Source organism: Oncorhynchus mykiss, chromosome 2, assembly GCF_057628025.1.
Source record: "Oncorhynchus mykiss isolate SJ-2025 chromosome 2, ASM5762802v1, whole genome shotgun sequence".
Classification (NCBI taxonomy): Eukaryota; Metazoa; Chordata; class Actinopteri; order Salmoniformes; family Salmonidae; genus Oncorhynchus; species Oncorhynchus mykiss.
Genome location: NC_143023.1, coordinates 94,182,437 through 94,195,889, shown reverse-complemented (window position 1 = coordinate 94,195,889; position 13,453 = coordinate 94,182,437). Strand labels below are relative to the sequence as shown.

Sequence of the window (13,453 nt, the reverse complement as noted above, 5' to 3'; positions counted from 1 at the left end):
CCTTTGGGTGGTGGAACATTCTTGATATACACAGGAAACTGTTTGAGCGGGAAAAACCCAGCAGCGTTGCAGTTCTTGACTCAAACTGGTTCGCCTGGCACTTACTACCATACCCCGTTCAAATGCACTTAAATCGTTTGTCTTGCCCATTCACCCTCTGAATGGCACACACAGACAATCCATGTCTCAATTGTCTCAAGGCTTAAAAATCCTCCTTTAACCTGCCTCCTCCCTTTCATCTACACAGATTGAAGTGGATTAAACAAGTGACATCAATAAGGGATCATAGCGTTCACCTGGATTCACCTGGTCAGTGTATGTCATGTAAAGAGCATACGTTCCTAATGTTTTGTAAACTCAGTGTTTTTGTCATATTCACATTCACATACAGTAGGCCTATGTATGGAGGTTATAGTTATGAATTAGCAGTGAACACTATCACAGATATCTTTTAGATGTCTTCACATTTTGTACTAAATTTGGGGAAATGACAAAAATGTGTATTATTTTATCACCACTGTTTTATCCTCCCTAATATACTTTCAATTGACTGATACTTTGGTGTTGTCTTGCTCCCGCTAAGCTGGATCTGGGCTGATGATCCTACTAGACTTATTTTACGAGTACGGTGTCCATATTCGTACTGCCACCTAGTCATAAAAAGTCTGTCCTAATATGGACACCATATAAACTCAGCAAAAAAAGAAACGTCCCTTTTCAGGACCCTGTGTTTCAAAGATAATTCGTAAAAATCAAAATAACTTCACAAATCTTCATTGTAAAGGGTTTAAACACCGTTTCCCATGCTTGTTCAATGAACAATTAATGAACATGCACCTGTGGAACGGTCGTTAAGACACTAACAGCTTACAGACAGTAGGCAATTAAGGTCACAGTTATGAAAACTTAGGACACTAAAGAGGCCTTTCTACTGACTCTGAAAACACCAAAAGAAAGATGCCCAGGGTCCCTGCTCATCCATCTGCGTGAGCATGCCTTAGGCATGCTGCAAGGAGGCATGAGGACTGCAGATCTGGCCAGGGCAATAAATTGCAATGTCCGTACTGTGAGACGCCGAAAACAGCGCTACAGAGAGACAGGACGGACAGCTAATCGTCCTCGCAGTGGCAGACCACGTGTAACAACACCTGCACAGGATCCAAAACATCACACCTGCGGGACAGGTACAGGATGGCAACAACAACTTCCCGAGTTACACCAGGAATGCACAATCTCTCCATCAGGGGCTCAGACTGTCCGCAATAGGCTGAGAGAGGCTGGACTTGAGGGCTTGTAGGCCTGTTGTAAGGCAGGTCCTCACCAGACATCAACGGCAACAACGTCGCCTATGGGCACATACCCACCGTCGCTGGACCAGACAGGACTGGAAAAAAGTGCTCTTCACTGATGAGTAGCGGTTTTGTCTCACCAGGGGTGATGGTCTGATTCATGTTTTTCGTCGAAGGAATGAGCGTTACATCGAGGCCTGTACTCTAGAGAGGGATCGATTTGGAGGTGGAGGGTCCGTCATGGTCTGGGGTGGTGTGTCACAGCATCATCAGACTGAGCTTGTTGTCATTGCAGGCAAACTTAACTCTGTGCGTTACAGGGAAGACATCCTCCTCCCTCATGTGGTATCCTTCCTGCAGGCTCATCCTGACATGACCCTCCAGCATGACAATGCCACCAGCCATACTGCTCGTTCTGTGCAAGATTTCCTGCAAGACAGGGATGTCAGTGTTCTGCCATGACCAGTGAAGAGCCCTGATCTCAATCCCATTGAGCACGTCTGGGACCTGTTGGATCGGAGGGTGAGGGCTAGGGCCATTCCTCCCAGAAATGTCCTGGAACTGGCAGGTTCCTTGGTGGAAGTGGGGTACCATCTCACAGCAAAAACGGGCAAATCTGGTCCAGTCCAGATCTGGTTCAGTCCATGAGGAGGAGATGCACTGCAGTACTTAATACAGCTTGCGGCCAGCTTTGTTCAGGGACACATTATTCCATGTCTGTGGAACTTGTTCAGTTTGTGTCTCAGTTGATGAATCTTATTTTCATACAAATATTTACACATGTTAAGTTTACTGAAAATAAACGCAGTTGACAGTGAGAGGACATTTATTTATTTCCTGGGTTTATTTCGAATAGCTCTGCTCTGCAGGTGACATAAACCATGAACTACAACTTACTATCACAATAAGAACTGGTTGCCAATACTTGCAGAAATTATGCGTAGGACTGCAGCAAGTTAAATCAGAGAGTAAATCACAATGACGAGACAGCCTATAGGGAGGAGGTCAGAGTGGCTCACATCAGAGTGTTGATGTGAGCCATGAACAGCCTTTCAAAGCACTTCATGGCTACAGACATGAGTGCTATGGGTCGGAAGTCATTTAAGCAGGTTACTTAGTGTTCTTGGGCACAGGGACTATGGTGGTCTGCTTGAAACATGTTGGCATTACAGACTCAGTCAGGGATAGGTTGAAAATGTCAGTGAAGACACTTGCCAGTTGGTTTACCAGGAGTACACGTCCTGGTGATCCGTCTGGCCCTGCAGCCTTGTGAATGTTGAACTGTTTAAAGGTGTTACATCGGCTGCGGAGAGCGTGATCACACAGTCGTCCGGAACATCTGATGCTCTCATGCATGTTTCAGTATTACTTGCATAGAAGTAATTTAATTTGTCTTGTAGGCTCGTGTCACTGGGCTGCTCGCGGCTGTGCTTCCCTTTGTAGTCTGTAATAGTTTGCAAGTCCCTGCCACATCCGACGAGCATCGGAGCCAGTGTAGTACGATTCAATCTGGATCCTTTGACTGTTTGATGGTTCGTTGGAGGGCATAGCGGGATTTCTTATAAGCTTCCAGGTTAGAGTCCTGCTCCTTGAAAGCGGCAGCTCTACCCTTTAGCTCAGTGCAGATGTTGCCTGCAATCCATGGCTTCTGGTTGGGGTTTGTGCGTACGGTCACGGTGGGGACAACGTCAGATGCACTTATTGATGAAACCAGTGACTGATGTGGTGTACTACTCAATGCCGTCAGTAGAATCCCGGAACATATTCCAGTCCGTGCTAGACCGAGTCACTGCTGCTTCCTGCCTTAGTTTTTGCTTGTGAGCTGGAAACAGGAGGATAAAATGATGATCAGATTTGCCAAACGGAGAGTGAGGGAGATCTTTGTATGCATCTCTGTGTGTGGAGTAAAGGTGGTCTGGAGTTTTTTTCTCACATTGCACATTTTTTCCCACGTGCACATTGAACACGCTGATAGAAATGAGGTAAAACAGATTTGAGTTTCCCTGCATTAGTCCACGGCCACTAGGAGCGCCGCCTCTGGTTGAGCGTTTTCCTGTTTGCTTATGGCCATATACATCTCATTGAGTGCGGTCTTAGTGTCAGCATCGGTTTGTGGTGGTATATAGACAGCTACGAAAAATACAGATGAAAACTCTCTTGGTAAATAGTGTGGTCTACAGCTTATCATGAGATACTCTACCTCAGGCGAGCAAAACCTTGAGACTTCCTTAGATTTCGTGCACCAGCTTTTGTTTACAAATATACATAGACCGCCACCACTTGTCTTACCAAAGATTACCCTCTCGGCGTCGGATCCTAACAAGGCCCTCGGTCCTTCGTCCTCGATACCTCTGTCTCTTTCTCCTGCGAATGACGGGGATGAGGGCCTTGTCGGGCATCTGAAGTAAATCCTTCAGACGCTCGAAAAAGTATTCCTCCAGTACAGGGTGAGTAATCGCTGTCCTGATATCTAGAAGCTCTTTTCGGTCATAAGACACGGTGGCAGAAATATTATGTACCAAATAAGTTACAAATAATGCAAAAGAATATACACAGTAGCACAATTGGTTACGGGATTGTAAAACAGCAGCCATCTCTTTTGGCACCATTTTCACGTCCTCTCAAGATGGGCTTGACTTCTGTTTTTATCCATGAGGATGTAAAGGGCTTAGTGTATAACAAGGCTAGTGGAATTAAGGACGTTACGGGAAAAGTGTGACTAAAGCAAAAAATGTATGCCTTTTTTGAGAATGTCCTATTTATGATGTTGTTGTAATAATTGCTAATAATTCATTGTATTTTAAAGGTTAATGTTTTCAAATTATATTTGCATCATTTTGAAACATCATTGAAAATTAACATTAGATGATATTTGCAGCATTTTGCAAGTTGAGAGAAAAAGTAAAAGACCCATCTGTCTAAAATACAGCATACTTTACTGATTTATTCCACAAAAGAATCCTGTTCTAGGCTTCTAATTACCTCTTGATACTAGCCATCCCGGATCCGGGATCGTAAATACAGCCTCAAGCCCATTACCATAACGCAACGTTAACTATTCATGAAAATCGCAAATGAAATGAAATTAATATGCTAGCTCTCAAGCTTAGCCTTTTGTTAACAACACTCATCTCAGATTTTCAAAATATGCTTTTCAACCATAGCAAAACAAGCATTTGTGTAAGAGTATTGATAGCTAGCGTAGCATTTAGCGTAGCATTCAGCGGGCAGCATTTTCACAAAAACACGAAACGCATTCAAATAAAATAATTTACCTTTGAAGAACTTCAGATGTTTTCAATGAGGAGACTCTCAGTTAGATAGCAAATGTTCAGTTTTTCCAAAAATATTCTTCGTGTAGGAGAAATCGCTCCGTTTTGTTCATTGCGTTTGGCTACCAAAAAACCCCGAAAATTCAGTCATCAAAACGCCAAACTTTTTTCCAAAATAACTCCATAATATCGACTGAAACATGGCAAACGTTGTTTAGAATCAATCCTCAAGGTGTTTTTCACATATCTCTTCGATGATATATTGTTCGTGGAAGTCTGCTTTCTCCTCTGAATCACATGGAAGAATACTTGCACCTGGAGATTACGCACCAATTTCGACGCAAGACACCAGGCGGACACCTGGTAAATGTGGTCTCTTATGGTCAATCTTCCAATGATATGCCTACAAATACGTCACAATGCTGCAAACACCTTGGGGAAACGACAGAAAGTGTAGGCTCATTCCTTATGCATTCACAGCCATATAAGGAGACAATGGAAAACAGCGGCTCAAATTTTGCTCACTTCCTGTTTGAAGTTTCATCTTGGTTTCGCCTGTAGCATCAGTTCTGTGGCACTCACAGATAATATCTTTGCAGTTTTGGAAACGTCAGAGTGTTTTCTTTCCAAAGCTGTCAATAATATGCATAGTCGAGCATCTTTTCGTGACAAAACATCTTGTTTAAATGGGAACGTTTTTCAATGAAATACTGCCCCTAGAGTTTCAGCAGGTTTTAACATACAGTGCTATACTCACTGATGTTTCACTGTGGCATTCTGAATATGAGGTAGTATCTGTCTCTGAATGGTCCTGGAGAAAATGGAGAGTACTGTAAGTAACTCCTATAATTTAAAGGACCGTATTGTTTGAAGCTTGTTCATTGTCCCTGCTACAGCAACAAAAACATATAATAATGTTGAGAATGTCTTGTGATTTGTTTTGATGTTTTATCTTTCACGAGATTTAAAAAAATATATATATTTGGATGGATGAAAAGTTGACAGACCTGTGCCGATTTTCATGGAGGGGAGTGTAAGGGTAAGAACTTCAACAAAACCTTGTGTGTAAAGTGCTTGCGTGTGTGTATGACTAATGCCTTCTGATATGTTGGGGTTCAATTGTCTAAGGTGCTAACAATAGCTGGACAACCATAGGGCAGTGTAGTCACATGAGCAGGAAGGGAACACGCTATGTAGACTTGATGGCCAAACCTAAACCTGTTTGGATTCTGAACCCCAAAGAAGTGCAGCCTCTGTATTCATATCCCTCTTCTCCCTCTATCTCTGCCTTGGGCTCAGGTAAGGGATATTACTTCATACTAACATACCTCTCTATACATAACTGCTTTGGTATTCATCACAGACATACCGTTACATTGTCTTGAAATCAAATTCACTTTTGATGGTTCTTTGCTTGAAGATGATTGGTTTTCTGCTGCAATATATTATAGGCTAAATGGGATGGTTATTAACTATTGACTTAATGAACTGAATTGTGAATACCGTTTAGAAAGACAATGAAGCAATGTTAAAGGGAATAGTAAAATGATAATAACAATATCCTCTGAATGGTCATAAAAGTTGCAGACAATTTACTCTCTCTACAATTGAGCCTAGGGGAAGGGGAAGGGGGGGGGGGGGCTTCACCCATTCTGTTAATTCTTTATTTGAAGTGTACGTACATAAGAACTTCATAACACGTTCAACAATTCTACTGCTTATGTATTTGTTTTGTATGAGTTATGTATGAGTTATGAATGTGTTATGTATGAGTTATGTATGAGTTATGTATGAGTTATGAATGTGTTATGTATGAGTTATGAATGTGTTATGTATGAGTTATGAATGTGTTATGAATGTGTTATGTATGTGTTATGTATGAGTTAATGTGTTATGTATGAGTTATGAATGTGTTATGTATGAGTTATGAATGAGTTATGAATGTGTTATGTATGAGTTATGAATGTGTTTTGTATGAGTTATGTATGAGTTATGTATGAGTTATGAATGTGTTATGTATGAGTTATGAATGTGTTATGTATGAGTTATGAATGTGTTATGTATGAGTTATGAATGTGTTATGAATGTGTTATGTATGTGTTATGTATGAGTTATGAATGTGTTATGTATGAGTTATGAATGTGTTATGTATGAGTTATGAATGTGTTATGAATGTGATATGTGTTATGAATGTGTTGTGTATGTGTTGTGTTATGATATGTGTTATAAAGCCCTCTTGTATGTATTATTTTTTTTTAAATACCTACATTTTTATTATGACCAATATTTAGACTTTTAATATACAACAGAATCCAACAAATAGAATGTAATAAGACCCAACAAATACCAATTAACTCACTACCTTGGACAACAAACATCTAAAAACATCCAACCAAAAGCAACAGAAAACTGGAACACATTCAGATAGCATCATTGGCTAATCACAACACATTGAGCGAGAATATGCCAAGAGGGTTAGGCTTATTGCTTATAATTTAACACAATTTGAAGAATTACAGACATTTCTAAAGCCACTGACAGGGTTCTGGCAAGCCGTTAGACATTACCAGACATGAGGATCAATTTCATGAGTGGTGAAGGGTTTGGCACTGCCCACCTGTCCTAAAGCACATGACTGACAGTCCTGTTCGTGCCCAAAGCAGACAGTGGCCTTGGCCACCATTCCCAGTTTAGACTCAGTTGTCTCCTTTTCCACTGATCAAAAGAGATCATGACCTGCTGTAGACCCTTTGTATCTATAGTAGGGAGTATGGATGAGTGACATTTTGTTTGGATCAAGCCCTCATTAATCAATAAACAGTTCAGGCATATATAGAGGGTGTTCTTCTAAGACGGGCTAAGTCACTGATCAGACCGACAATGTCCTCTGAGCCAATCAACAAGCCAGAGCCAATACCTCAGATGTCAAGAGAAGAGTGCTGATGTCAAGAGTGCTGTGAGAGGGAGATTGACTGAGTGCTGTGTGATAAAGATGTAGTACTGTGTGAGAGAGATTTAGTACTGTGTAAGAAAGATTTAGTACTGTGTGAGAAAGATTTAGTACTGTGTGAGAAAGATTTAGCACTGTGTGAGAGAGATTTAGTACTGTGTAAGAAAGATTTAGTACTGTGTGAGAAAGATTTAGTACTGTGTGAGAAAGATTTAGCACTGTGTGAGAAAGATTTAGTACTGTGTGAGAAAGATTTAGTGCTGTGTGTGAGAGATTTAGTGCTGTGTGTGAGAGATTTAGTGCTGTGTGAGAGATTTAGTGCTGTGTGATAAAGATTTGGTACTGTGTGATAAAGATTTAGTACTCTGTGAGAAAGATTTAGTACTGTGTGTGTGATAAAGATTTAGTACTGTGTGTGTGATAAAGATTTAGTGCTGTGTGAGAGAGATTTAGTGCTGTGTGAGAGAGATTTAGTGCTGTGTGAGAGAGATTTAGTACTGTGTGAGAGAGATTTAGTACTGTGTGAGAGACATTTAGTACTGTGTGAGAGACATTTAGTACTGTGTGATAGAGATTTAGTACTGTGTGAGAGAGATTTAGTACTGTGTGAGAGACATTTAGTACTGTGTGAGAGACATTTAGTACTGTGTGAGAGACATTTAGTACTGTGTGAGAGATTTAGTACTGTGTGATAGAGATTTAGTGCTGTGCAAGAAATATTTCATGCTGGGAGGTGATGATAGTAGCCTAGTCGACAATGTGTTTTTATCCCGTATGGCTTACTCTCATAGCCATATCATGTACTCAAGTAAAGGTTTTCTCCTGTATTTTAGGGTTCAAATAAGACAAAATGTCAGACACAGAAGAAGTGGAGGAAGTGCAGTGAGTATCATATGTATTATTATTACTACATATATTTCCTGTTTCAAAACCTTCCACTATATCAAAATAATTAAATATTTATTTTGTTTTCATGCCACTTCTTTCGTGAAGGGAAGAAGAAGGTAAGATTGCTCTGTCTGAAAGTCTGTCGATAAATGGAGATTTTACTCATAGTGGCGATATGAAAAATGTTTTGTCATTTTTTTCTATTTGAAAGATTTACTGCTTGTGTATATGCCAATGCACTGTATATTTTATTACACAATAATACTTTTATGACCCCATCCCGTACAGCTTTAAAGGACTATTCTATCTTGATTAACATGACATCCTTCTATGTATGATATGATCAAACTAAGAGAGTCACTGTCCTTTATTACAGATGGAGCCAAGCCCAAACCAAAGTAAGTTTTTAGATAGACTGAAAAGAGGCCTGAATCACAGTCTATGAAGCTGAAACGTTACAGATTCCACAATAGAAATATCAAGGTCGTTTTCCGATTGAGCCGACATAGGCAGCTTCTTTGTTGTTGTAATATCGCAAAACAGAAGTGGCCGTGTCACCGCTACGGATTCCTGCTGACCTTGGCTCTTATAAGGATCATAGGCCGTTGACGAATATCCTCCATCTCACTCGGTACAGGGCAAGTTTTTCCAGGTCACACCAGTTGAGGCCATTCTTGGTCATTTCTGCCTGGAGGACACTCCTCCAAGTGTTTCTGGGTGGCCCTATTTTTATTTTCCCCTGACAGATGATATGTTAAATCATAAGTGATCTTGAAAGATCACGACATTTACTGGAATTCTCAAATTGAGATTATATATATACACACATTAGATACGCAATTTTCATTTCCATAGGTTTGTGCCAAATATCACTGCACCAAAGATGCCTGATGGCGAGAAAGTGGATTTTGATGTAAGTTGAATCACATAAACACACCACAGGTGGTTGGTGGCACCTTAAATGGGGAGGACAGGCTCGTGGTAATGGCTGGAGTGGAATGGTATCAAATACATCAAATGCGTGTTTGATGCCATTCCATTCGCTCCGTTCCCTCCATTATTATGAGCCGTCCTCCCCTCAGCAGCCTCCGCTGACAAACACATCATGATAAGAAAACTAACTAACCATTTGTGACAGACTTGCCTCCAACTGTATCCTGTTAAGATGAAGCAAATGAGAGGTACAGAAAGTCCAAAGATGACGTCTAACTAAGGAAATGACTCTTTTCAGGGTGTATTACATGTATGTTGTCTTACCAAAACAAACTATTCTTATTACTTCATCTGATTCTTCTGTGTGGTGGTCAGGACATCCACAGGAAGCGTCAGGACAAGGACCTGTCTGAGCTCCAGTCTTTGATCGAGTCTCACTTTATCCAGAGGAAGAAGGAAGAAGAGGAGCTCATCAGTCTCGTCAACAGGATTGTGAGTCGGCCATTTTAGAATCTGGAGTGAATGTTCTTTTACTGTTCCTAGAAACATTGCAATGTGACACCTAATAACTTGGTCACTGAGTGTGCGCGTGTGTGCAGGAGAAACGTCGCGCAGAGAGGGCAGAGCAGCAGAGGGTTCGTGCAGAGAGGGAGAAGGAGAGGCAGGCCAGGGTTGCAGTGAGTCTTCTCCCCATGACACCTAGCTAATGTCTGTTCTATGCTGGAACTGAACCCACAACCTGTGTGTTGCATACTCTTATCAACTGACCCACACAGGATCACATATGACTAATACAATATGACTTCTAATGGCTAACGGGGAAACAGATTGTGGATGTAATTTCTATGATAGATCTTGATAGATATTTATTCCCTAATGCTCCATGTCTATCTTCCCTAATGCTCCGTGTCTTTCTTCCCTAATGCTCCGTGTCTTTCTTCCCTAATGCTCCGTGTCTTTCTTCCCTAATGCTCCGTGTCTTTCTTCCCTAATGCTCCGTGTCTTTCTTCCCTAATGCTCCGTGTCTTTCTTCCCTAATGCTCCGTGTCTTTCTTCCCTAATGCTCCGTGTGTGTCTTTTTTCCCTAATGCTCCGTGTGTCTTTCTTCCCTAATGCTCTGTGTGTCTTTCTTCCCTAATGCTCCGTGTGTGTCTTTCTTCCCTAATGCTCCGTGTGTGTCTTTCTTCCCTAATGCTCCGTGTGTGTCTTTTTTCCCTAATGCTCCGTGTGTGTCTTTTTTCCCTAATGCTTCGTGTGTGTCTTTCTTCCCTAATGCTCCGTGTGTGTCTTTCTTCCCTAATGCTCCATGTCTTTCTTCCCTAATGCTCCGTGTCTTTCTTCCCTAATGCTCCGTGTGTGTCTTTCTTCCCTAATGCTCCGTGTGTGTCTTTCTTCCCTAATGCTCCGTGTCTTTCTTCCCTAATGCTCCGTATGCAGGAGGAGAAGGACAGGAAGGAGGCAGAGGATCAGCGTAGGAAGCAGGATGATGACATCAAGAAGAAGAAGGCTCTCACCAACATGACCCACCAGTATGGAGGAATCCAGCAGAAGGTCAGTGGATAATTGTATCTTCAAAAACATATATTTTTTAAACAACACCCGTATTCTTTATCATATAGATATTGATAATAGTGTAACAGAAACATCAAGTAATGTGAGGCAATGAACAAAATATCTTTGAGAACAATGGTATTTGGTATTTGGTGTTTCAATTCTCAGAGTGAAAACCGCAAAGGAGCCAAGAAGCAGACAGAGAGAGAGAAGAAGAAGAAGATTCTTGCTGACCGAAGGAAACCTCTCAGCATCGACCATCTGAATGAGGACAAACTTAAGTATGACGTCATCGTTAATATTCAGAATTTGCCAGTCCTCAGAAAAGCTGACCGTGTTATCATAATTATTTATGATGGTTTATGTCTGATGTTTTTTAGTTTATGACTGAACACATGACTATGTGAACGGTTCGAATGATGAACATTCTTCAGTGAGACAAGGGTTCTTTGGGGCAAGAAAGTGTTCTGATCCACTGTTGCACCAACAGGGAGAAGGCCAGTGAGATGTGGCAGCGAATGATGGAGTTGGAGGCAGAGAAGTTTGACCTCAGTGAGAAACTCAAGAAACAGAAGTATGATGTAAGTTACCTAGACAACAAACATGACAAACTCAAGAAACAGAAGTATGAAACAGAAGTATGATGTAAGTTACCTAGACAACACACAACAAACTCAATAAACAGAAGTATGATGGAGTCACCTTGACCTAACACAGAAACAAGTACACAACAGTCACCCTCAATGAAATATTTGAAATTAAATGAAATATTTTCCAGTATTTCTCAACAGCAGCAAGATTTTCATAAATTGGATGGGATCTGGGTGGTCTTATCTTTAGTATTGACTATCGTCTCAGGTCGTGTAGTCCCGTCTCAGTGTATTCTCTCACCTTGAGATGCAGTCTCTTCTTCTTTCGGTTGGCAATGTGGGAGGGCCCAGGCAGTGCCTACATCAGAGGTGACCTACAGGTGAATTCTGTATACAGGGTCATCGGCAGGTTTCTGGGTTCATTTATCGTCTCAACCTCCCTGGGATCTGAGGAATACTGTGATATAGTCTTGTCTGCTTTCGGATGGCAATGAGAGGTCCCAGGGTTGGGGTCAATTCCATTTCAATTCAGAAAGTAAACGAAATTCCAAATGCATATTTTCCTAATTGAAAATCATTGAAGACACTTGGAATTTCAAATGACTTCCTGAATTAACCCCAATCCTGGTGGGTACATGAAAGGTGAACAACAAGTTAAACTAAAAGTGAATTATGTGGTCTATAGTATCATCACGTTCCTGGGTTTCTCTCCGATGGACTCCACCTGTACAGGTTTCCACCACAGTAACTAAAAGGTGTTGTCAAAGCTTACAGCATGTCTTGTGTCCTTACAGATTAATCAGCTTCTCACCCGGGTCCAGGACCACCAGAGGTAAGTAACACAAAAGGTTCAGGATTTTGGACTTTGAAGGACAAAGAAATTCTGAGTCGTGTTTATTAGGGTACAAAATTAAAAGAAAATGAAAACACGTAGACTAATAAACAGACAAGCATCTCTTATTGGACGAGTACAGAGTACAGTTTAGAACAGTTTCTTCCATGTTGTGCCTAATGAACAAGACCCAGCATTGTGGTTTTCATTTTAATTGGGCTGAGTCACTGGTTGCCATTCCATCAACAACTCCATTTCCCATCATTCCTTTCAAACTCTCAAGCAGGGATGGTCATTTAATGACCAGTGGAACACACATAGATTGAAACCAAAGAAACAGCCATGACCATCACTTACACAGCCTATGTCCATCTGTGTGTGTGTGCATTGCGTATAGCATGATCACTGCACGATAGATTGAAGACATTGTAAGTGGTGACGATGTAAATTGCCAACATGGTCTGGTCTGAAATTACGGCACAATCAAACTATTTAATGATAAACATCAAGCCAAAAGAAGTCAAATCCCGTGTAACTGATGGACTGACAAACCATTAAACATATTCACCCTTGACCCAGAAGTGGACCACTTTTTCCACCAGAGTCTCTGACTCCCCCTTGCATGAGGGGGAGTGAGAACAAGTGCACACTTCTGGGTGTAGCGTTAGACTCAGAGTGCAGTGAAGTGCTGCAACAGGGACGTTCACTACTGGGCTTACGACCTGGCTGCCAAGTGATTGAGATTTCTTAACCTTGTCCTGACCCCTCAGCGCCAAAGGTCGAGGCAAGAAGATGGGCCGTGTGAGGTAAAAGGAGCAGCCGCCATGGTCGAGGGCAGACAGCCATGACTGGAGATCGGCCCATGATGATAATGTGTCTGTATACGTGATGTTCATTGTTCCGTCTGGTATAACAGCAGACTGGATCACAAGTCAATAAAATGGCTCATTCAACCCTGGTACCACTTTTTGAGAATATACAGAATAAACCTGCCACTTCAAGTTAGACGTTGCCACACAATTCAGCCCTGCCTTTGCTACCAATAGTTTACCACATGGTATTGTGGGTATGACAACAAATGATCATTATCCATAATCAATATAGTAGGACAAATTACCTCATCAATATACACTAGATATCTTAAAACA

The 13,453-nt window shown here is 41.3% G+C and overlaps 1 protein-coding gene across 1 annotated transcript; it reads left to right on the top strand.

The window, feature by feature from the left end:
- The first annotated feature begins 5,641 nt into the window (after positions 1 to 5,641).
- LOC110500013 (troponin T, cardiac muscle) lies at positions 5,642 to 13,258 on the top strand. Its single transcript, XM_090212977.1, has 10 exons — positions 5,642 to 5,860; positions 8,345 to 8,797; positions 9,255 to 9,312; positions 9,708 to 9,824; positions 9,932 to 10,009; positions 10,770 to 10,883; positions 11,052 to 11,164; positions 11,374 to 11,464; positions 12,268 to 12,305; positions 13,076 to 13,258. Exons 2-10 carry the CDS (start codon positions 8,730 to 8,732, stop codon positions 13,113 to 13,115), a joined length of 717 nt encoding a protein of 238 aa, XP_090069103.1. The 5' UTR covers positions 5,642 to 5,860; positions 8,345 to 8,729; the 3' UTR covers positions 13,116 to 13,258.
- Positions 13,259 to 13,453: the final 195 nt, after the last annotated feature.

What these genes read in the sequence shown, in the direction of transcription:
- LOC110500013 (XM_090212977.1), top strand. Translation starts at nt 8,730, where the DNA reads ATGTATGATATGATCAAACTAAGAGAGTCACTGTCCTTTATTACAGAT. An exon ending in GCGAGAAAGTGGATTTTGAT is followed by an intron (nt 9,313 to 9,707) that starts GTAAGTTGAATC and finishes TGTGGTGGTCAG; the next exon opens with GACATCCACAGGAAGCGTCA. An exon ending in TCAAGAAACAGAAGTATGAT is followed by an intron (nt 11,465 to 12,267) that starts GTAAGTTACCTA and finishes GTGTCCTTACAG; the next exon opens with ATTAATCAGCTTCTCACCCG.